General features: G+C 43.1%; 1 protein-coding gene across 2 annotated transcripts in view; it reads right to left on the bottom strand.

Annotated features, from left to right (window-relative positions):
* Positions 1-24,741, bottom strand: part of SLC6A12 (solute carrier family 6 member 12) — a 79,660-nt gene that overhangs the window by 51,257 nt on the left and 3,662 nt on the right. For both annotated transcript variants that reach the window (XM_032221924.1, XM_032221923.1), the window contains exons 2-4: positions 14,852-15,063; positions 7,788-7,922; positions 4,942-5,082 (exon numbers count right to left, since the gene is read on the bottom strand). In XM_032221924.1, coding sequence (XP_032077815.1) covers positions 4,942-5,082; positions 7,788-7,922; positions 14,852-15,059 — 484 coding nt within the window. In that variant the 5' untranslated portion in view covers positions 15,060-15,063. The remainder of the gene's footprint in view (positions 1-4,941; positions 5,083-7,787; positions 7,923-14,851; positions 15,064-24,741) is intronic.

Below are 24,741 nucleotides of genomic sequence, written 5' to 3'. Positions count from 1 at the left end.
ACAACAGCTGCTCGTTTGGACAGCTCCCTTTTTATACCCGGAGCTGTCAAACGACCAGCCAATCAGCTGTCGAGTAACTCCCGCTTAAAACAACTTTTATTGAGCATGCTCAGAACGTGACAGGGGGAAGGCCATTTTTCACCCTCCCCAGGCTCCAGGAAAGCATCCGGAGCCTGTGGATGGTGAAAAACAGGCCCAACAGGCCTACCAGAACTTCCAGAAGTCCGGGGAGGGCGAAAAACAGACCAACGGGCCTACTAAAAGTCTGGAGGCTTCAGTGAGGCCTGTGTGCATGTGCGGAGTAGAGGGAGTGAGGGGGTTGTTTGCGCATGCCCGGGGGGGAGGGCATCGCATTATGGGTGTGGGAATGCGCGTGCCCTTTTTGGCACCTGAGCAGAAAAACATTCGCGCTTGGCCAAATAAAGTACTCAGTTCAATTCAACTTTGCTGAGATGCTTTTAGCAACATAAATGTTTCGGCTCCAAGAAAACTGACTCTGAGAGAGACCCTGAGGCTTTATTAAAACATCCATCCTTCCTTTTATTGGATTCCTCCTGTCTGGGGCTCCCGAACACGACATGGCAGTTCCTCAAACATATATGAATTCCAGATGTCTGTGGAATGCAGATTGTTATCAAGTCATGCTGACTGTTGTAATTTAGGATTGCAGGCCCAAACCCCTTCCTTCCTCTTCACATTTGCCTCTCTGTGTACTTTCTGTCCCCCACACCCCTTTTCATGGATGCAGCTGCCCCAGAGAGCTGTTTGGAAAAAAAAAAAACATCTAGACAGAGTGCACCACTAAAGCATCGAGGAGCATTAGATAAATAAGAGGATGAGAAGATATTATGGAAAAAGTGTGACTAATGTAGAGAAGAAAAAGCAGGAGAAAGGTCATGGAAGCACAGCGCAGGCAGTCAAATATTCTGCGTACCTTGCCTTTAAGGGGCTTGGAAGTGTAAACCGGGAGGAAGGATTGAGTAGCCAAAAGGGAAAAAAGTTTAGTTTGGGTGTCAAAATGCTATGTTGCAAGGAAGTTGCTTCTAATAAACAAGTTGTAGTAAATCAATTTAATCAGGCAAATGCATGTTGCTACAGAACCAAATGTTACTATTTTGATGAAAGAATAACACTGGTCTTTATTTCTCTTGGGTAGAAAATGATGCACCACATAAAAGAGATGGAACTGACACCGGATCAACATTCTATATTGCTAGAGTCTCTTGCCTGCGTTCAAAAGGTCAACAGTTTGGCACTTATTTTTTATTTTATTTGTTTATTATATTTTCATCCAACCTTTATTATTTAATAAGTAACTCAAGGAAGCAGATATATATCATACTCCTTCCTCCTCCTATTTACCTCACACAATGACCACATTATGAGGTGTGTTGGGCTAAGGGAGTGTAACAGCTAGGACTAGAATTCACAGTCTGCTTGGTTTTTAGCTCAAACTAGCTCTTTTCAAACCCAATGACTTGACAAATTAAAATTCAGGTACGTTTACCTGTAAAGGTAACTTTTGGTTATCTAGTTCAGCATGGGTAGGAGAGGTTTGCAGCGTGAGACCTGGGAAAATTGAACGGAAGGGTTCTATCATTACATCTAAGCTACTTCCAGATGCTTCTTCAGAGAATGTAGTTACTGATATTGTAGGATTCTTTGATAGGATTCCAGTGGGATACCATTGGGCTACATTGTTGATTGACTCTTGTACATGACCAGAAGTAGCTTGGGTATCACACTTCAGCAGGAATGACTGAATTGGCCTGTTGCTTTTGGTAGGGAAGGAGTCCTTCTCTAATAATGGGAGGCAATTTACTTATGAAAAGGTTTAGCAAAGAATAAAATTACAGAGGAAGGTGTCAATGTATTATTATCAAGCAAATGGGAGATGAACATGTTTGAGAGATTCAACAGAATCTGAAAGACAGACTACTTACAGCAAAGTTATAAGGAAAAAGTTAGGAAAACTTCATTATGGAACATTAGCAATTATATGCCACTAGCCAATAACCCGGTGTTGCCCAGGTATTCATTTATATGGGGGAAAATGTCCGGACCAAATGTAATGTCTAATTTTGGATTTTCCCCCTTACCAGAGGGAGCCCCCTTGTGGAGTACTGTGAAGCTGTTACCATGTGCAGTATGGCACAACAGGCTGTATCTTAACAGAACACACACCCCGATGGATGTCTTACCCCCATAGTATTTCTTTCCAGAGAGTAAGTCATCTGTGTACCAAGTTTGGTTGAAATTGCTTGAGGTGTTCCAGAGGTAAACACACACACACACACACACACACACACACAGAGAGAGAGAGAGAGAGAGAGAAACAGACAGACAGAGAGAGAGAGAGAGGGAGAGAGAGAGAAACAGACAGAGAGAGAGAGAGAGATTTACATATAGATAGATTGAATAATACAGAGAAGTATTGCATGGAAGCTCTGGTATTAAGAAGACAAGATAGTGGAATGGTCATGATGCAAGCCTTCCTTGTATCAATCATCATCATCATCATCATCAACAACAACAACAACAACAACACAGAGAGAGAGAGAGTGGATGCAAATACATGGAAAAGAGAGACCAGATGAATGTGGCTGGCTCAGAAGATCAAAGCCAGATGCTGACTAAGGAGAGCATATGAGGAAAAGAGTGGAAAAGACATGAGAGAAATTTTAAAAGTATACAGGTCAGTGTGGTGGTGCTGAGGGTTAGAAATGCAAATGTGATTGATGTGTAAAATATTTTAAAATATAGGTACTAGAGATAAAAGAGATACAGAAGTAGATGTATACCCTTTGTAAATGTTTTAAAAGAAATGGGTTTCATATTGTTTACAAACTGTTTGATGGATTTTGGCAGGTAGAATGCTTCCCACTCTCCTATGAAATAGGGATGTCCACAGAGAAAAAGGACCATGGCTGCAATCTTGACTTTTGACACACATCCTATTTATTATTTAATCAATCTTTATTATTTAATTAAGCAGGAAGTACGGGAAACCAGGTTGGCCAGTCAAATCAGAAAAGCTTCACAGGAGGTAAAGCTGAACGAAATCAATGACAAGTTGAAGCTGAAAAATGGCCAGTCCAAACCAGGCATCTGCCAATTTGGACAAAGCATTGGGTTATGTAACAGCTGAGTCATGCCATGTTATGAAGAAGAGAAATGTACCCTCTCTCTTTAAGGAACTTGAAAGAGTAAGCCAGCAGGAAGACAGGAGTAGCCAAAAAAGGAGGTTTGGGTGTTGAAGTACTACACTGTGAGGAAATTGCACCAGATAAACATTTTTGTGAGGTTTATTACTGCCTAGGGGACACAACAGAAACACGGGAGAACGCATAATGTTGCATACCATCGTGTAAATTTCTTCCTTTGCTAGGACTCAGCTTAATTTCTAGTGGTGCCATCAATGAAGGACTTAGAAGTTTTAGATTCCCTTTGCTAAAACTAGCTAAAGGATCCCCAAGTACAGCAAGATTGGGTACTTACTTTTCAAAGGAAATGAAGTGTCCATTGCTACCATCTCTGGAAGGGTCTAGGACAGAGGTGGGTTCCTACCAGTTCGCACCTATTCGGTAGAACCGGTTCGTCAAATCTACTGAACCGGTTAGAAGAGGTCCCACCAGTGGACCCGGAAAGCAGGCCACACCTACAGAAGAGGTTCCAAAATTTTTTGAAACCCACCACTGGTCCTTGGATATGATTATTCTACACTATCATGCTCATATTTATAAAACTCAGTGCCTCTGTGAAAGGTAAGGATGACTACTGCGTTTGTGGTGCAGTCAGAACATTGCGTGTGTTGAAGTTGTTTTAACGCAAACCAAAGATGCCTTTTAAAAAACAAGTTTACATCATATTCTTATGCATGCCAGTGCTGCGTGTGAGGTAATTTAAGGTGGTTCTGACAAGTGTCGTCGGCATCTTCATATCTGGTCACATGGGTGGCAAGCCACTCCCATCCGGTCACATGGGCGGCAAGCCACTCCCACAAAGGAGGCCACACCTACAGAGTAGGTTCGAACAATTTTTGAAACCCACCACTGGTCTAGGACAATTCACTGCGACCAACTCGCCACAACTAACTTGACCTGGCCAACTCACCGTGGCCAACTTAACTGCGGCCAACTTGTTGTGGGACAACTCACCACAGCCAACTTGCTGTGAGACAAGAAATACACTAATATCAAAGAAATGATGGAATAGAATCGTTACAGAAAGGATGCAAAAGGAGGGACAGAATGAAATGCGAATGGCAAAAATTAAAACAACTTTTTATTTACTTTAAACAATTAAACAGAATTGTCAAATTATCCAGCAGTGAGCTGTCCCGGAGCAAGTTCACCATGGTGAATTGTCCTGTGGTGAGTTGGTCACAGCAAATTGGCTGTGGCAAGTTGTCCCATTCCCCTCTGAGAAGCCAACCCCTCTTTTACAACACTAAATCTGGGATTTAAAATTATCTAATTGCCCTCCTGCCTCCTAGAGATGTGTAGAAAAAAGGCTGACTCCAGAACAGAAGTAGGAGGTGTGTCTACAGTGGGACATAAACATAAACATCTGGTTGCATAAGGAATTTGTTTTCTAAGTGGAAGAATGCCAAGGCTGTTCAGTTTCAAGAAGTGCACACCCCACATATGTAACACATTTACTGAGTCAGAGAGGAAAAACATAACATGTCATTCACCTAAAGTAGTGCTTCCTAAACTTGACAACTTTAAGATTGGTGGACTTCAGCTCCCAGAATTCCCTAGCCAGCTGGCTGGGGAATTCTGGGAGTTGAAGTCCACCCATCTTAAAGTTGCCAAAGTTGACCATCACTGACATTTCATAAATTCATTCGGTTTTGTCACTCAAAGCCAGTAGATGTACTGTTATTACTGTTATTATTTGCTGCAGATAGTTGCAGGCATGGGTAATTCATGCACCTACCTGAGTTCCAGTAATTGTTGCAATTGGACCAGGGCAATACAGATGAGAAGGAGTTAAAGAGGTAAAATAGGGCCCAAGACAGTATGACAATGTAATAAATATTCAGATAGGATTCAATCACTTGTGAAGCATATCCAATTCCTGAAAGAAAAGACAGGCATGAGTTAAATCAGGAAATGGGAAATGTGCAACTTGATTCAAGGAGTGTTGATTAGAGCATAGATGGACTCTCCGTCATTTTTAATGATAGGACTGTACAGAAGGTGTGTTTACATAAAACATCAATCCATGGACAATCAAAGTGCGGTTTGTTCAATTAAGACTTTTCTGGATTCACATGTTCAAAGTGAACCAACAAGGGTGTCAAACCCAATCACATCGTGGGCCAGATCGTAACATATCACAATGTTTTTTGCCTTAGCGGAGCCAGGGGATGTGGCCTGTGCAGGCTGTATCAAGCCCACAGATTGTCAGTTTGACATTAGCAATACTAGCTAGTTATGCTAGCTAAAATTGATATCCTTTGGGCAACGTCCAAGAGACAATAAGATTCCTCCCACTTCCCCTCCAAGGTCAGGCATAGAAGTTGAAGGAGGAGGAGGAAGAGGAGAAATCCAATATTGGTTTTGACAGCTTTGTTATGAATTTTTGGAAGCAAAACTCAGTGCAGAGTTTTTTTAAAAAAACAGTGCAGTGCCCTTGATCTGCATCTCCAACGAAATTGTTAGATTGAGCATTGTTGATGAAATATGTATTTATCATCACATGCAGTTTGGCCTTTAGATTGGTCATGCGTCACAGCCCAAACTTAGCTCTTGTTTGGAATATGTACAATGGAAAGCCTGTGGGATGATTTAACTCTTCTTTGCTGAAGTTTCTGGATGCTAACAATACATGAGACAAAATGGAAAACAGTAGATTCGGTCTATGCAATGCAGCAGTGGGATTCCAAATCTTTTCCTACCAATTCTATGAGAGAGCGCTTTGCACACACACGTGCCTAATGCTTGCTTTGCGCGCACAAGCACCACTCAAAGACCACTCTCGGTGTCAACGCTGGTGAGCTGAGCTGTTGTTTAGCTCAGCTGAGGTGTGGCAATCTGCTTTGCCGCACGAATCAGCTGAGCTAAAAAATAAGGGAATATAGGACAGGGAACGGTGTGGGCAAAAGGAGGGGCCAACAAGAGGTGGTATTTGCCAGTTTTCTGAACTACTCAAAAGTTCCACTACCGGTTTGCTAGAACTGGTCCAAACTGGCTGAATACCACCTCTGATGCAATGTAAGCTATGGGATAAGAACTGTACTTTCACACTGTTTCATTGCACCGTCAACTTAAACCAACTTAATTTAGCCCTGCCGTTTAGGGTGCAGGGGTTAGAGACCTTGTACACTTATTCTTTTCCCCTCCCTAATTTATAAGATGCCTTATTGGTTCCTCTTTTGACACCACTCCGAAAGTTTAGGCTGGCCCAATTTGGTTTTAAAAGAAATCTGCAATGATGCAGCAATGTTTCTATCAGGACATTTTTCAATGACCATAGTCCGAAATACCACTTTCAGTTTGGCACGATAGATTTTGGGGGGGAGATAAATGTCATACTCTGTGCTTTGTTTGCACCAACATGCATCATATAAATAAAAGGTTTTTTTTTTAAAAAAAAAAACCCTATCAATATGCATTTGGGGAAAAAACGTGCTTTTCAAAAGTATTTTATGAAGTTGTTTGTAGAGCAAAGCACATAAGCTCATGCACAATTTATAAACTTTGGTCACATTCTGTTGGCTGACTTCCTTACAGTTGCTCTCATTAGACACATTCTAATGCGGATGATCTCTGTTGTATTTCTGCCAGCACTTCTCATTTTGCTGCATGACCCAATGAGCACCCTCCCATTCTACTTCCAGCAGCCAATTAGGATTGGCCTTTGAATTGTGCTTAGCACGGGTTATAATCCATCACATCTGAAAAACAGCAGAAGACTTAAGGAATGCTGAATGAGTAGCATAAATAGGAGAATGGAGAAGGAACAGCTAAGAAGCTCTACCTGATCCAGGAAGAATGAGTTGGGGGACAGAGTGGAGGAGGAGCCCAGTACTCAGCTGCGTGTCCTAGCAGTAGAAATGGCCGGCTGTACGATGTGGGGATTTTGCAGTAACCTTCCCCTGGAGTGGGGAGGGAATGGAGATTTTACAGTATTCTTCCCCTGCCACGCCCACCAAGCCACACCCACAGAACCAGTAGTAAAAAAAAAATGAATCCCATCACTGACGCAGACTCTGATTTGCTGGCTGGCTAGAAGGAAAAGAACTGTGTGCATAATTTAACATAAATAAAATCTAACTCTTCCAAGAGAGAATGAACCTCTACTCAAAAAGTTTTCAATATCCAGCTGCTTCTTGAAAGAGATGCCTTCACAAATCTACCCCAGTCCATAATTTGCTTTGCTGCTGCATTCATCTAAATCCCATCACTGGACATGCTTAAAAGTAATCACCGGCATATCTCTTTGTTTTGATTCCAGATTCCTTTTCCAAGTATCTGCCCTTGGCTTTCTCCAGCATCCTGGATGCATTCCAACTCTACAGCATGCCTTGTCCCAGTGCCTCCCAATCTGGCCATTTCTTTAGCTCTCTCTTTGGTTAGGCAACACTAATTCTACCTCCAACAGAGAATCTCAGGATGACTCACACTTTTATCTTTGAGGCTAGGATGAAACAGGTGCACTGTCAGCATTTGGCCCTCAGCCATGCCCTGTGGCTAGGAAACTCAGAGGGAATCAAATCAAAAGGTACACCAAGTTCTTGATGGAAAGTTACCACGATCTCTGATGTACCACCAACGTACCTTCAAAGATAGGGCAGATCTTTCTCCAGGCAGTGATTCCTCCTTGACTGGTGTATTGTCCCAAGGCTGTCTCCAAGAGGAAGACTGGAATTCCACAGATAAAGAGGAAGATGGCATATGGAATTAAGAAGGCCCCTGTTGGTAACAGAAAGGCAGGATAGGTTAGTGGAACAAATCTAATTTGTTAAATGTGCTTTCAAGAAGGGAAAAAAGAACATTTTACATTAGGGTAATTATGCATAAAGGTAAAAGGTAAAGGTTCCCCTTGCATATAGGTGCTAGTCGTTTCCAACTCTAGGGGGCGGTGCTCATCTTCGTTTCAAAACTGAAGAGCCAGCGCTGTCCGAAGACATCTCCGTGGTCATGTGGCGGCATGACTAAATACCGAAACTGCACAGAACACTGTTACCTTCCTACCAAAGGTGGTTCCTATTTTTCTACTTTCATTTTACGTGCTCTCAAACTGCTAGATTGACAGAAGCTGGGACAAGTAACGGGAGCTCACTCCGGTATGCGGCACTGGGGACTCGAACCACCGAACCGCCACCTTTCTGATCAACAAGCTCAACATCTTAGCCACTGAGCCACCGCATCCCTATTTTAGAGCCAAGGTGGCGCAGTGGTTAAATGCAGCACTGCAGGCTACTGCTAGATCAGCAGTTCAGCGGTTCAAATCTCACCGGCTCAGGGTTGACTCAGCCTTCCATCCTTCCGAGGTGGGTAAAATGAGGACCCAGATTGTTGGGGGCAATATGCTGACTCTCTGTAAACCGCTTAGAGAGACACTATGTTACTAACACGGTTGTTAAGTCCATCTGGCTTCCCCATTGACTTTGCTTGTCAGAAGGTCGTAAGAGCAAAAGACATCACATGATCCTGGGGCACTGCAACCGTCATAAATATGAGTCGCTTGCCCAAAGTCCGAATTTTGATCATCTGACCATGGGGATACTGCAAGGGTTGTAAGTGTGAAAACTGTCCTAAGTCACTTTTTCAGTGCTGCTGTAACTTTGAACAGTTACTACACAAATTATTGTAAGTAGGACTATCTCTAGCATTCATGGTATGTAGAACGCAAATGAACTCAGTGGAACTTTGGACTTGAGAATGCTGAAACAACCTTCTTTGTCTATGCCAAACTTACACTTTTCATTTGTTATCTTATCAGCACAACAGCTGTGCAAACTGCTTCCCAAGTCTATAAAAGTTAGTTGAAAGTAAGATCATATAAGCCAAAGATGGCGCATCAGAAATGGCTTTTTAGAAGAGTAGTTATTCATTGATTCAAGAATTCCCCATTCTCTTCCTTAATTGAAACACAAAAGCAGCACCATTAAAGTGCTGTGGGTTTTTTTTATTTTTAAAGGAGATATTTACAACCTGATCCTGTGTTTTTGGCCGAGGAAGAACTGTGAATCCAAATTAGCAAATTTAGGGATGTTTCATGATTCTAATCCAGTGGTGAAATTCATTTTTTTTTACTACTGGTTCTGATGGGTGTGGTGTGGCTTGGTGGGTGTGGCAGGGGAAGGATACTGCAAAATCTCCATTCCCACCCCACTATGAGGCCAGCCAGAGGTGGTATTTGCCTCTTCTTCGAACTATTCAAAATTTCCGCTACCGGTTCTCCAGAACCTATCAGAACCTGCTGCATTTCACCCCTGTTCTAATCTCCCCATAGACTATGCGCAAATCCACGTAGGTTGGATCTAAAGGTAAAAATGGGCCTTCTTTCACAATTTAATTTGGTACTTTTCACTATTATTAAATCACTCTGTCAATGACCAAGATGGCGACATCGAGGCCACGCCCCTGTGGGCCGTTTCAGATTTGCCACAAGTGAGGAGAAGGGAGGGGATTGCGCGGGGCGCACAGATGGGTGTGATGGGTGTCGTCGTGAGGGACTCACGGAGGGTGGGGGGTGGGATGAAGGATTGAGGAGGAGCAATGGCGTTTGAGGCTGGCGAAGACACCCAACACCTCACACCCACCTGTGCGCCCTGTGCAACCCCCCTCCTCGCTTGCGGTAATTCTGAAATGGCGCGCAGGGGCATGACCTCGATTTTGGACGTTGACACATTCACTTGATGTAGAAAATCTGCAAAACACCTGGTTTAAGTCCTGATTATGTATCAGGGCTTAAAGGACTATCAGAACTGAATTAGCAAGGCAGACAGTAACAAGAAACTAAAGTCCAGTTTCTGTTCTGAACACAAGATAAGCTCTTTAAGAATTTGTGGACATGGTAAATGAATAAAAGAGATGGAGGGAATAGGCAACACCACAATAGCACTTAATTTACCAAATAATCCAAGAGACAAAGTTTTGGGACCTTTAAGTGAATAGGAAATTTGAATCCTCAGACTTTTCCAAGAGTTTGGGGGTATTTGTGGAGCTTGGAGTTCTGGAATGGAAGAATTTTTCTCCCATGGACTTTGCATCATGTAAAGTTATCTGTCCTAGACTAACTTTAAAAATAAAAGACAAAGAAGGCACAGAATATTACTTGACATGGAATATTTTTTTATGAGTGGTTAGAGAGAATAGGTAGAAATTAGATGAAGAAAGTTCGCAGCTATGTATGAATTAAATATAAAAATGATCCATGATTATAAATACACCAATATAATCAACAGGAGTATAAATAAGCCAATATAAAGAGAAATTTAACTAAAATTACTCTGTTACATTACTACTATTGTTACCAGTATATATACCGTATTTTTCGTACTGTAAGACTCACTGGTGTATAAGATGCACCAAGATTTTGAAGAGGTAAATAAGAAAAAAAAGCTTTTATCCTTCCTGCCCCCCCTGCCCCCCCGGAGCACTCTGCAGGTTTCAGCATGCCTGGGGGAAGGCAAAAACGCCCCCATTTTTGTGAAAAATGGGTGGAAAACAGGCCATTTTTTGCAAAAACAGGGGCATTTTTGCCTTCCCCCAGCCCTGCTGAAGCCTGCAGAGTGCTTCTGGGTGCTGGGGGAAGGCAAAAACGCCTCCATTTTTGCAAAAAATGCCCCATTTTTTGGAAGGCGGGGGTTTCAGAAGGCCAAAAATGGCTGTATTCGGTGTATAAGATGCACCAACATTTCCACACTCTTTTAGAGGGGGGAAAGGTGCATCTTATACTCTGAAAAAATACAGTATAGTATTATTATTTTCCTTTACTTCTCTCCTATAAATGATATACCCTGACAATGCACTGTATTCAAAATGTGTGTGTGTGTGTGTGTGTGTGTGTTTTATTTGTGCTGATAAATAAATAAAGGGAGACTAGTATAGATCTATTTCAAGCTATTTAGCTCTCATCAGCTAGCCATACCCTTACTGGGATTCAAACCTATATATTAAAAAAGCTATCTGTCCCAATTTGCTCAAATGAATTGTCTCGGTGGCCATCCCATAAGATTATAAACTCCATCCCTTTGGGTAAAAGAAAAGAAGGAAAGACATGCTTTGTTCTCCACACTGACCCATGTTTTCTGGACTGTTGCAATAGTCCATCTGTTTGCAATACTCACATTCTGTTTCCTAGGGGGAAAAAAACTGATTTTGTTTTCTATGGTTGTTTGCCTAGTCCCGGCCACAATAACTCTGAGTGAGATGCATTCCCATGATGGACAATTAACTACAAGGCCTCAGCAAGGAGCATTTCCCTCTGGCCTGAATGCTAGTCATAGTTAAAAACTTTAGGCCTCTGACATCCTGAACTCTTTTCTCAGTACCAATTTAAATCTGGATAACTGGAAACTTGAAGCCAAAAATAAAGGCACCTTGTTTTGCATCCACACTGAACCCAATGAGATACATGGAATGATGCATCATCAGCTGTATGTTATCAAAATGTGGGTCATTTCCCAAACATCAGTTTCAAGTACATCAAGTGTGCAATATTTAGTTTGCTGTTGTTAATTGCGAAGTTGTGTCCAACCCATCGTGACCCCGTGGACAATGTTCTTCCAGGCCTTCCTGTCCTCTACCATCCTCTGGAGTTCATTTAAGTTCACGCCAACTGCTTCAGTGACTCCATCCAGCCACCTCATTCTCTGTCGTCCCTTTCTTCTTTTGCCCTCAATCTTTCCCAGCATTAGGCTCTTCTCCAGTGAGTCTTTCCTTCTCATTAGGTGGCCCAAGTATTTGAGTTCCATCTTTGGGATCTGGCCTTCTAAAGAGCAGTCAGGGTTGATCTCCTCTAGGCAGAGGTGGGTTTCAAATCCCAGCGCAACCAATTTGCTCGTGCTCGCATGCGCAGAACCGTCCGGTCATGTGGACATAGCCTCCTGCCGCCGCCACTACTGGTTCAGCCGATCTGAGCTGAACTGGGAGCAACTCACCTCTGCCTCTTGAACCTACCGGTTTGATCGCCTTGTAGTCCAAGAGACTCACAGGAGTCTTCTCCAGCACCATAGTTCACAGGCTTCAATTCTTTGGCTCTCAGCCTTTCTTATGATCCAACTTTCACAGCCATACATTGCAACTGGGAAAACCATAGCCTTGACTAGATGCACTTTTGTTGGCAGAGTGATGTCTCTGCTTTCTAGTATGCTGCCTAGATTTGCCATAGCTTTCCTCCCCAGTATGTATGTATGTATGTATGTATGTATAAAGATAGAAAGAAAGAAAGAAAGAAAGAAAGAAGGAAGGAAGGAAGGAAGGAAGGAAGGAAGGAAGGAAGGAAGGAAGGAAGGAAGGAAGAAACAAACAAACAAAAAATATTTAGTTAGCCTTTGGTTACCAGAACTTCATCCAGGCTTTTGCTGAAGGATAGCATCTTCCCAGTTTCTCAAGCACAATATTCTGTCACTGGGGAAATGTGATTTCCTGCCCCATTATTTAGTCAACAGTCTACACTGGGACTACAAGTGGAATGTAGCAATAGAACTGTGAGGAATCCCTGTTAATCAAGATCTGTTGCACTATTAAAGATCCTGATGACTCCCACCCACAAGAACAGCCAAAATGTTTAGAAATTTAGGGCCAAATTGTTGGAAACGTGGTCATGAATCAGACACGTACTACCATATGTGATGGTTGTGCCAAAAAACAAAAGAATATTGGCGAAAATTCAAATGTGGCTGATCGAGATAACCGAAGAGGAAATAGAATTTACACCGGAGCTATTTCTTTTGGGAATCAGAAACAATAAATATAACAAGGGGGTAATTTACTTAATAATACATATTATTACAGCAGCAAGAGTGGTCTTTGCCCAAAACTGGAAAAACAGGGAAATTCCACAAGAAGAAGTAATTAGGAAAATTCTGATTTGTGCTGAAATGGATAAATTGACGTGGGAATTGAACAAAAAAACAACGAATCAGAATATTGTAAGATCTGGGGCAAATTTTATCAATAGTCCGAACAAAAAAGAAAGAAAAACTCAAAATAAGCAATGACTAAGATTTATAGAATGGAGATTAGAATTATGTATGAAACTATAACAGTGAAAATGTACAAGATAAAAACAAAGCATCATGGTTGGAAATACGATATTTTTATATTTGTAAATACTGAATAGACGAATTGTAAATAAGCCTGGTGGTTATAATGTAAAACTTTATATTTTAGTATGTATGGTAAAAACTTTGCCAGGACGGTTACACTGTGTCCAATGTTTTAATTTGTGTTCAATGAAAAACTTTTTAAAAAGAAATATTAAAAAAAGATCCTGATGACTCTACCACTCTCTATAGATTCTCCCCATGAATATCTAGATTTAAATTAATTATCTGAGGGCAGTGTGCTCATTTATCATATTCATTCACTTTGGTATCTGCAGTGGAACTTATGGGATCAAAAAACGAAGCAACACAACATTGCAATGCAAGTCCCACACCTTATTTATATGCATGATGATGTGAGATACACATATTCAGGTAGTCCTCAACATACAAAAATTCACTTAGTGACCATTCAAAGTTACAAGGGTATTGAAAAAAGTGACTTATGGCTGTTTTTCACCTTTGTAGCATCCTCATTATCACGTGATCAAAATTCAGGTGCTTGGCAACTGGTTCAGATTTATGGCCATTGATGGGTCCCAAAGTCATGTGACCCTCTTTTGCAACCTTCTGACAAGCAAGTCAACGGGGAAGCTGGATTCACTTAACAACTGAGTTACTAACTCAGCATCCGTACTGATTTACTTAACACCTGAAGGAAGAAAGTTCATAAAATGGGGCAAAATGCGCTTAACAAATGTCTCACTTAACAACAGAAAGGTTGGGCTCAATTGTGGTCATAAATCGGGGACTACCTGTATAAAGGGAAGTCCTTGTATTGTGACAATGTGCCGTAACAGCCACAAAGGCTATTTATGTTTGTTAGACTTATAGGTCCTATTGTTCCTTCAGAAGATCAAGAACATACCTAGCATTTCCTCCTCCAAATTCTTCCACAAGTTAGATTGGAATGGGAGAGATGGGCTAAGGGTAAGTTTACCCTTACTCATTGAGTATTTCATGGTTTGCATTCTCCCTGTATCTGTTCATTCCTTTAAATACAACACCAGTGCTACACCAGTCATATAGACTCTTGCCAAGTATAGTAGATATGTAAAACTCCAGACAACAGCTGCTACTATCTAATAGTCATAAATATAAATAGGAATATTTATGACCATTTGACATGGTTGTTATCCATTCTCATTCCATGGTCCTTTCTACTTCTTCCCTAGACCAAGGATTTTGGCACCATTTTAAAACAGAAAGTCTAACATATGGAAGGCTGTACGGATTTGTGATTTTCCTACTGATAGGGACAAATATGCGTCTCGCAACATTTTGCATTGCCAGCACAAACAATGTGCAAACAATCTGTCATGCCAAATACGATGATGAGATGTTATCTGATGATTCACAGGTTGGTCCATCACCCAATGGTTTTATTATGAGTTGTTACATTTCACATTGTAAATGTTTATAGCCAGTTTTATGTTTTAATCTCTATATTGCACAGGGTTTTGCTAATTTGCAATTTCACATTTGTTTCGAAGCCGTTGCATAATAAGCAACGGTGACCAGCAATTACATGACACTGACAAATTATGCATCTTGGATACTTACCACCTCCATTCTTGTAGCAGAGATAAGGAAACCGCCAAACGTTTCCCAGACCGATGATCTCTCCAGCCACAGAAAGTACATACTCTACTTTGTTGGTCCACTGGCCTCTTTCTTCAAGCTCATCCTTCCCCTTCCGTGGATTTTCCTTTGTCTCTGGCACAAGCACAGTCCCATTGAGCTCCACATCCCAACTCTTTTTGTTCCCCATGGCCCTGAAAGTTTAGGAAAGAATGAGAGAAAGGAAGATCACATCTCAATACAAGATTCTGGCATCATAGGATGCTCATTCAGCATTCTGAGCAGGTAGCCTGGAGTTCTGAAAGTATCCAAAAAGAAAACCCATGAATTTGTTACTTGGAAACGAACAGAGATGGTCCAAAGCACTTCGCTGAATGCAATAGAGCAGCAAGTGATACCTCCCTTTCTTTCAATCAAGGTTCTGGTCTCCAGCCCTTCGGGTTATTTCATTGACACCCTCCCCCAGGTGGATCCTTTAATTCTTTTAATAAAAATCCCACAAACTCCTCTTTTCTTTTCTTTTGTTTAAACAACATTTTTTATTTTTTGTTACATAATTAAAATTCTTTTGTAGACAGAGACAGGCCTGGGGCTAAAGAACTATTGCCCCTGTCTCGAATTGGTATGACTGTTGTGTATTTTAAATTATGTATTGTTTTTGTGTCGTTTTAATTTTCTGTTTGTATCCCCCTTCCCTGGTTGAGTTGTGAGCCGCCCTGAGTCCCCTTCAGGGGAAAAGGGTGGCATATAAATAAAATCAACATTCAACATTCAACATATTGTAGCCCTGAGATCTGTCAGAAACAGCCTTGCCCAGTGTTACTGCCCTCATCCAATCTAAGCACCTAGATGAGGTCTCTAGATAATTTCATTCTCGTGGGGGGGGGGATAACCTTTATAGCTTTTGCAACATGAGTGCTCATTCTCTGGAATACAGTCCCTACTAAAAGTATGTTTGGCCCTGACCCACCTCCTTTGCATTTCATCCTCATATAAAATTATACACGGAAGGATAACAGGTTCAAGTGGTCATTTTAACTCTGTCTCTCCACCTTCTTCCAATTCTTTCTTTTTAGATCACTCATTTTCCCTGCGTTCCAATTTCAGCTTTCCAAAGACAAATTCTTTTTCCTAATTTGCATCTTTCACTGATCAGTGGAAACAATTTTCCAGAGGGCTGGAAAACTTCTTATCTACCGCCAACTCTTTTGCACTTTCTTTTCCATTTACTTTTCCATCAACAAATTTGCACTTGCTGTGCAAATCAGCCTTGTTGTGCCACAGTCACCTCATCCTGCCTCTTTTGTCAAGAACTCCAGAGATCTTTCTTACAGACATGGTATCTGGCTAACCAGCTAAGCTGAAAGTTCATTCAGAGCAGATTCCTCCTCCAACTTATTGCCTCGGTAAGCCCAAGAGATTGAAAAAGACTGTTTTCTAAAAGAACCTTAGTTGAGCTGTCACTCCACGTTGTTACTACAAATGCAAATCATTCAGCACAATGGAGTTCCTTCTCCCCTCATATTGAAATGATTGAGATTAGCATCAGTTCATTGGCACATTAAGGATGAAACAAAGTAAATATACCTCACTATTTTAATTACTGTAACACTATTACTGTTTAAATTGTTTATTTTAAAAGGATGCTAATATGATCTTTCTCATTGAATGCTCACATAGCAGGCCAACTGGAAGTCAATAGATTGCTGTCCCTAACTATATGATCTCTAGATTTATCTCCAAATCACCTTAGATTCTCCACTTGGGAAATGTGATGTGCTATAAAGTGACGGAGCTCCAGTCTGCCTTCCCTTCACCATGCTGCCATAAATTTCTTGGCCTGCTTGGAGAATCTGAAATCTGAGATGCAGAGCCACAAATGCAGAAAGGCAGATTCTACACTGGAAGAAACCCCTAACAGTGCTAATAATTTAACAATTCTGCAGAGAAGTGAGGGATTTTTTTCCCCACTGGATGTGTGCTCAGATAGAGTCCAATCTGCATCTTATGGGAATACATTAGTTTGGCTTTTTATAGTGAGAAGAATATTTTGACTTATGAATTGGTTCCAACTTTCCATGGTGAAATGCCAGACAAACCATATTTTGACAAAATGATTAGTGGACCAGCGAAATGCTGTGAACATAGTATACTTGGACTTCAGTAAGGCATTTGATAAAGTAGACCAAAACCTACTTCTTGGCAAGATAGGAAAAACGTAGAATAGGCAGCAGCACCATCAGATGGATTCATAACTCATTCTGGTAGTCCTCAATGGAACTACATCTACATCGACTGGATTACTGTAACGTGCTCTACTTGGGGCTGCCCTTGAAGAGTGTTCGAAGACTTCAGTTAGTCCAGAATGCAGCTGCGCGAGCGATTGTGGGTGCACCTAGGTACACCCACGTCACACCTATCCTCCGCGAGCTGCACTGGCTACCCATTAGTCTCCGAACCCGCTTCAAGGTGCTGGTCGTAACCTATAAAGCCCTACATGGCATCGGACCTGGGTACCTGAGAGACCGCCTCCTGCCGATTATCTCCCTCAGACCGATAAGATCTCACAGGCTAGGTCTCCTCCGGATTCCATCTGCCAGCCGATGTCGGCTGGCAACTCCCCGGGGGAGAGCCTTCTCTGTTGCAGCTCCAGCCCTCTGGAATGACCTCCCCATGGAGATCCGGACCCTCATTACCCTCCCGGCCTTCCGCAAAGCCCCCAAGTCCTGGCTGCTCCAGCAGGCCGGGGGGCTTGTGAAACATCCAGCCCCACAGAAATTGTGAATGTTGTGTTTTTAAAGTGTTGTCTTTGTCTATTTATCCCCCTTCCCTTGTCTATTGTGAGCCGCCCGGAGTCCTTCGGGAGTGGGCGGCATACAAGACAAATAAATACAAATACAAATACATGGGGGGATGCATACAGAGGGGTACTCCAAGGTTCCGTCTTAGACCAAGTACTCTTCAACATCTTCATTAATGATGTTAAATAGATGAGGGGATAGAAAGACAAAACATCAAATTTGGAGGGGTGGGCAATGCCATCCTAAGCTACTTCAACAGAGGGATAGTATCAAGGTCACATTAGTACCTCTTTATACTGCTTTAGTAAGGTCACATTTGGAATACTGCATCTAGGTTTGGGCAATAGAAAAATATGGTTAAGCTCTAGAAAGTGTGTAAAGAAGAGCAACAAAGATGATTAGGGGGCTGGAAGCTAAAGCATATTATGAACGGTTGCGGGAACTGGGTATGTCTAATGAAGAGAAGGACTGGGGTGACATGATAAAAACCTTCCAATATTTGAGGGTCTATCACAGAGAAGAAGTGTCTCCAAAGCACTTGAGGGCAGGACAAAAGTAATGAATGGAAACCTATCAAAGAGAAATTCAAACTAGAACTAAGGAGAAATGTTGTGACAATGAGAACAATTAATCAGTTGAACGGCTTGCCTCCAGAAGCTGCAGATGCTCCATCACTGGGCGTTTTTGAAAAGATATCAGAGATCCATTTGTCCAGAATGGTATAGGGTCTCCTGCTTGAGAAGGGGGTTGGATTAGAAGATCTCCAAGCAGTGGTGGGATTCAGCCGGTTTGCACCACTTCAGGAGAACCGGTTGTTAACTTTCTGAGCAGTTTGGTGAACTGGTTGTTGGAAGAAATCATTAGGGCAGAGAACCGATTGTTAAATTATTTGAATCCCACCACTGCCTCCAGGGTCCCTTCCAACTCTGTTATTCTGTATTCTAAATGAGGATAGTGGAAGAGAGATTTCACAAGCGTAGGAATTAATACCAAGCAGTCGGGGAGTACAAAGTTCCTAATCAATGTTGCATGGTTTATATTTCTCCCAAAACAGGAAAACAGACCATCCACAAGCTCCAGTCCTGCAAAATAAAGGGCCTCCTTTCAAATCATTTGGCCCAGAACCAGAAAAAGCTGACTAAGCTCACAGAATATGCCAAAAATCCAACATCTAAGACATGTCCAGAGCTGATTTTTCAGCTGGGGCAAAGTCTTCACGTGGAAGGGTAGAACAGTAGAGGAGAACTGGGCACACATACCCGAGGCAAAATGGAATCCACTTGGTAAAGCTTAGCATGAGTCACATTCTTAAATGTCCACAATATTGGCATCAGAAAAAAGATAAGGTTTGGTAGATCTACATTCAGCTATTTTCCATAACTGTGAAACAGAGGTGGGTTCCTGCCAGTTTGCACCAGTTCGGTAGAACCGGTTCGTCAAATCTACCGAACCGGTTAGAAGGGGTTCCACCAGTGGACCCGGAAAGCAGGCCACACCCACAGAAGAGGTTCCAAAAATTTTTGAAACCCACCACTGACACACACACACAGAGAGAGAGAGACAGACAGACAGACAGACAGACTCACACAGAGAGAGAAAGAGAAAGAGAAAGAAAGGAAGAAAGAAATAAATAAAAAAAGAAAAAAAAGAAAAAGTGAGAGAGAGATGAAAGAAAAAAAGGAAAAAGGGACAGAGAGACAAAAGGAAGGAAAGAGAGAGAGAGAGAGAGAGAGAGAGAGAGAGAGAAAGAAAGAAAACACATGGCCGGCAAGCCACTCCCATCAGGACACATGGCTGGCAAGCCACTCCCACAAAGGAGGCCACACCCACAGAGTAGGTTCGAAAAAATTTTGAAACCCACCACTGCTGTGAAAGTGTTATAAAGGCACATTTAAGCCCTGTATAACATAGAACGTGACTTGCAGAAGTCCGTGAGGGCGAACCTATGGCACGCGTGCTGAAAGTGGCATGCAGAGCCATCTCTTCAGGCACTTGAGCCATCGCCGGTTGCTCTTCTGGGTTCCGGTGCGCTAGCCAGCTGGTCTTCATGCACGCAGGAATGTCAGAAACCGGAAGAGCCGCCACTCAATGCACATGTGCACACCGGGAAAAATTGTCTTCCGGTTTCCGGCGCGCACATGCACACTGGCCAGCTGGTCTTCATGCACATATGTGTGCCATAAATCAGAAGGCCAGGTGGCCAATGGGCATGCGCATGTGGAAAACTGGGATATCATTTTCCCTGCTCTTTCGATTTCCAGCATGCATGCACACACTCCTGTTTTGGCACTTGGTGCCGAAAAGGTTCGCCAACACTGATCTAAGTCATATGTCCATATAACTAATGCATGTAGTCCTCAACTTACAACAGTGCGCTTTGCAACCTTCCAAAGTTGCAACAGCACTGACATAAGTGACTAACGTTCATTTTCCACACATACGACCGTTGCAACATCCCTATGGATATGTGATCAAAATTCAGATGCTTAGCTACTGACTCACATTTATGACGGTTGCAGTGCCTCTGGGTCATGTGACACCCCCCCCTTTGTAACCTTCTGACAAGCAAAGTCAATGGGGAAACCAGTTTCACTTAACAACCACGTTACTAACTTAATATCTGCAGTGATTCACTTCCCAAATGAAGTGAATCATTTCACCCATTTAACAAATTTCTCACTTAACAACAGAAATTTTGGGCTTAATTGTGGTCATAAGCTGAGGACTACCTGTAATATGGCTGCATGGTGCCAGGACATGCGTTCCTCCTCTAAATTCCTTGGCCTGTTCCTTTGTTAAACCTGGCCCTGTTTAATCTGGGTTTGGTTTGTTATATGGTCATGTGGCCGGCATGACTAAACGCCGAAAGCGCACGGAACGCTGCTACCTTCCCACCATGGGTGGTTCCTATTTTTCTACTCGCATTTTTACATGCTTTCAAACTGCTAGGTTGGCAGAAGCTGGGACAAGTAACGGGAGCTCACTCCGTTACGCGGCGCTAGGGATTCAAACCGCCGTATACACACACACACAACACACAACACAATTTGCAAGGAAAACATTGAGACAGAAGCTGACAAATAGCAGCTTCTGAAACTATATGGGCTTCACATATACATATTCATGCACACAATTCTATTTTATTCCACTAAGTTTATATTAATAAGGCAGCATATTCTTCAGCTGGAATACCTTTTAAAATGTACCCTCCACTTTAATTACTGGAGGAAGCATGAACTATACATCAAACAAACAAATAAAAATGCTTTCGTGCAGAACTTTCTTTAAGGTACAACATTTTTAAATAAGTATCTTTGGAATCCTTTTAAAAGGAAAATTCCCCTTTTAATATTTATATGATATATTACTAAAATGTATTTTAAAATATACTTTATGCAGGCTTTTAAAATGTATTCTAAGTGCTCTTTTAAAAAAAAGAACACTATTTTTGGTATACATCTTTCATAAACAAATCTGCATATGTGTGTGTATGATCTGAATTAATTACTTGGAAAAGCCTCCATTCACGTTCGTCCTCCGTTCGTTCGCGATGAAAGTCTGCTTTGAAGTTCTTGCAACTCCATTCCCATTGAAGTCGCTGGAAGACTTCTTTTGCAATCCATTCCATTGACATTTTCTGCCTACAGCAGGGGTCCCAAACGCAATTTCATTGAGGGCCGCATCAGGGTTATCTTTGACCTCGGTGTGTGTGTGTGTGTGTGTGTGCGTGTGTGTGTCCATGGTGGGTGTGGCCAGCTCAACGTCACTCATGGCTGGGGTGCCAGTGATGGTCCGAACTCCGTTTTCAGCTGCGATGGCCTCCTGCAACCTTCTGCCAGAAAAAAACGAAGATTGCAAAGGCCGCACACAGCCCCTGTTAGCTCCATTTTCACTGGCAGAGGCACCACGGGCCGGTCCTTCGCTGTGTCCAGGCCGGCCCTGTGGGAGAGATCCAAGTACCCTGAGGGCTGGATCCGGTCCACGGGCCTTGAGTTTGACACCCCTGCTCTTCCGTGTAGACATATAGACAAGGTGGGTGTGTTTGGGATGTCTTTGTTCTGCTTGATTTCTGCTTAAAAATAAGCTGGTGGAGATTCTTGAAATTTTGATTTAGCAGCAAGAAAAGGGAGGTCAAATGTAGACAATGGGCTGAGCGCCAAATGACTACGCAGAATTTCCATGGATGGTCCATTCAAGAAAAACTGAATAGCTGTCATTAGTTAATGATACTGGGACAGATACGAGACTCAGCATGATAAGGCATCAATCCTTTCATAGCTTATCACAACCGAGCTAATACCTACTTGGATTTCTCTGGAAGCCAGTGAGCCAATGTTTAGATCAGGACTGCCAGTTCTGGCTCTGGCAGAACTCCAGTAGTAAAGTCCGAGTCAGAGGAACATACAGCCGAAAGCTAGAGGATTGTAGCAACTTTGCTTTTCATTAAAATGTGACTGTAAGAACTTACACAGATTAAAATGATTTTCTAGTTATTTATTTATTTTTGTTGGTTTGTTAAATTATAAATTTTTTTGCCGTCCACCTCCCCTACAAGGTGACTCTTGGGGGCTTGCAGATTATAAAACAAAACAAATAAATAAAAAGATTAAAACAACATAAAATTAAAATATTATTCAGAATTATACTAAAATCAAGCTAAGAGCCGGACGGGATGAGGGTGAAGTTGTCAGGCTTGGAAACCGTCATTTACATTTGGGCCTTCAGGCCTGCCACATTTTCTGCTGTGGGAAAATGGGGGGTGGGGGGGTGTTATATGGAGTATGGGAAATATATCAATAACATTCCTTTCTCAGAGAGTCAAGGACATCTTGCCCTGCACCTGGAGTGGCATGACTGGGAGGCATCTCCAGTTGAGACGGTGCTTGATTGGACCATGTAATGGATGTGTGGGTCGGTGGTAGGTTGCTGCCGGTTCAGACCAGTACGGCCGTACCGGTAGTGGCCTGGAGCGGAGGGGAGCATACTGGTATGGTGGCTCGTTTGGCCTGCCCGCCCGTCCGCCCGCGGTCGAGCTGTATTTATGCCAAAAGGCACACTGCACACAGTGTGCGGGGCCTGCATGAGCCCCAACAAGCAGCTGGATGTCGCAGGGGCGGTGGATTGCACATGCGTGCGTAGCACACGTTAGGTGCATGCACAGCGCACATCAGTCGCATGCACGAACAGACTGCAATCAGCATACTGGTAGCGACAGTAAGAGCAACCCCCCACTGGTGTGGGTGCTGGGCAGGGACTTGAACTTTCACTTGGGTGGGGAAAACCTGGAAGCTTTCAGATTCAGGTTTTCCCAGACGTGCCAACATGACATCTCTAATAAAATGGAGCTTTGAGGAACCTCAAGCCTCGGAGTCTTCTTTCATTGGGACCCTGACAGGAATCTTCTTACCCTGTCTTCCACCTCCAGCAGTGAGCACCCTCCTTGAGGCTCCGGGTCAGCTGGCAAAGTCAGCTTTTAATACCCTTCCGGAAGGCCAAAAGGGAGGGGGCAGTTCTCACCTCCAGTGATAGAATGTTCCAGAGCGATGGGGCCACAGCAGAAAAGGCTCTTCTCCTTGACCCCACCTGCTTCACCTTAGGAGATAGGATCTGTAGCAGGCCTCTTCCACTGGCACAAGTAGGGGAGGCTGTCCCATAAGGGATAGACAGTTCCTCGGATACCCTGGTCCCATGTCATGTAGGCAGTGGTGGGTTGCAGGCGGTACGCCCTGGTACAGGTGTACTGGAGCCTGCCCGGAGCACTGGGTACCATTCCGGTACGGTACAGTGCTCCGGAAGGCCCTTCCTCCATCGCTCTTTACCTGTATTTCAAGTCTTTGATGCTTCCGCGCAGTCGCATGGCACGTACAGCACCTGCACGACGCTCCGCTGAGCAGCTGGAGCGTCGCAGAGGCTCGTGGAGGCGTCGCTGGACAGTGTCGCTGGACAGCAAGACACATGGATGCCCTGTGCACATATGGATGCCACCGGGCCCATTCCAACCATACCGGCTGGAACTGGATCCAGAACCCACCACTGCATGTAGGGCATGGGATATTGTTTAAAGGATTGACCAAATTATTTAAGGTATCTCTTGCAAATTTACCGGCACATTTTGTCCATAGTCATTCATGCTTTTGTCACCTTCTGTTTGCATTTGTACGATACACTCTAGATGGTTTGTCCTTGGACATCCAGATGTTGCAACTGTTCCAGAACTCAGCAGCACGTGCCTTTTTGAGTGCTCTGAAGTTCATCCAAGAAACACTCACTGCTGTATGAGATGCTTTAGTTCCCAGTTGCTTTCTGGATGCAATTCAAAGATCTGGATATCACCTATACAACCCTACGTGGCACAGAGCCAAATTACGTGTGGGACTGCCTGTGTGTGAGGGTATCAGCCCATCCTTCTAGTTTAGGATGGATGTGCTCCAGGTCCCCTCCCTTAAATGTTGCTGATGGGATCTCCGATGCTTGCCTCCTCAGTGGCTTTCCCACTGTCTAGACTTTGGAGCATCTTCCTAGATGAAGTCCAGGAATCCCTACTCTTTTAGCCTTCTGCAGGCTAAAGCAGTGGTTACCGATTGTTGGTCCATGAGACCAACTGGTGCTCTGTGAGAAAACTTTGGTGGTCTGCAGAAAAATTATTTGCATTTTTTATATTGCACTAAATCAGGAGTCCTCAAAGTACGGCCTCTGGGCCAGATACATGCAATGAACGTTTGTGTTGCTGCAGAGAGTCTCCCCCTTTGGGGTCTTTTTGTGTGGGTCGGAGGGGGCAGAAATACCGACTTGGGATCTGCTTCAGCCTCCTAGTGCAGGGCTTTGGGCGAAAGCTGGAGGGAAGCACCACTGGTGGTGAAAAGCCGGAGGGCCTTGTTCCAGTGGGACTGCATCACAGCCTGGAACTGGCTAACCATCTTAGCCCACTGAGCCTCCAGATGCTGGTACCTGGCCTTGCCCTCCAGCAGGTCTTCCCTCTGTTTGGAAAGCCTATGCTTGTAGTCTGCAGTGGGGTGCTTCTGCTGAACCTCCTTCTCGGTCAGATCCAATTTGAACCATTTTGTCAACTTT

This window comes from Thamnophis elegans, chromosome 7 (assembly GCF_009769535.1).
Source record: "Thamnophis elegans isolate rThaEle1 chromosome 7, rThaEle1.pri, whole genome shotgun sequence".
Lineage (NCBI taxonomy): Eukaryota > Metazoa > Chordata > Lepidosauria > Squamata > Colubridae > Thamnophis > Thamnophis elegans.
The sequence above is the reverse complement of the archived record's forward strand: the minus strand, read 5'-3'. Positions and strand labels throughout refer to the sequence as shown.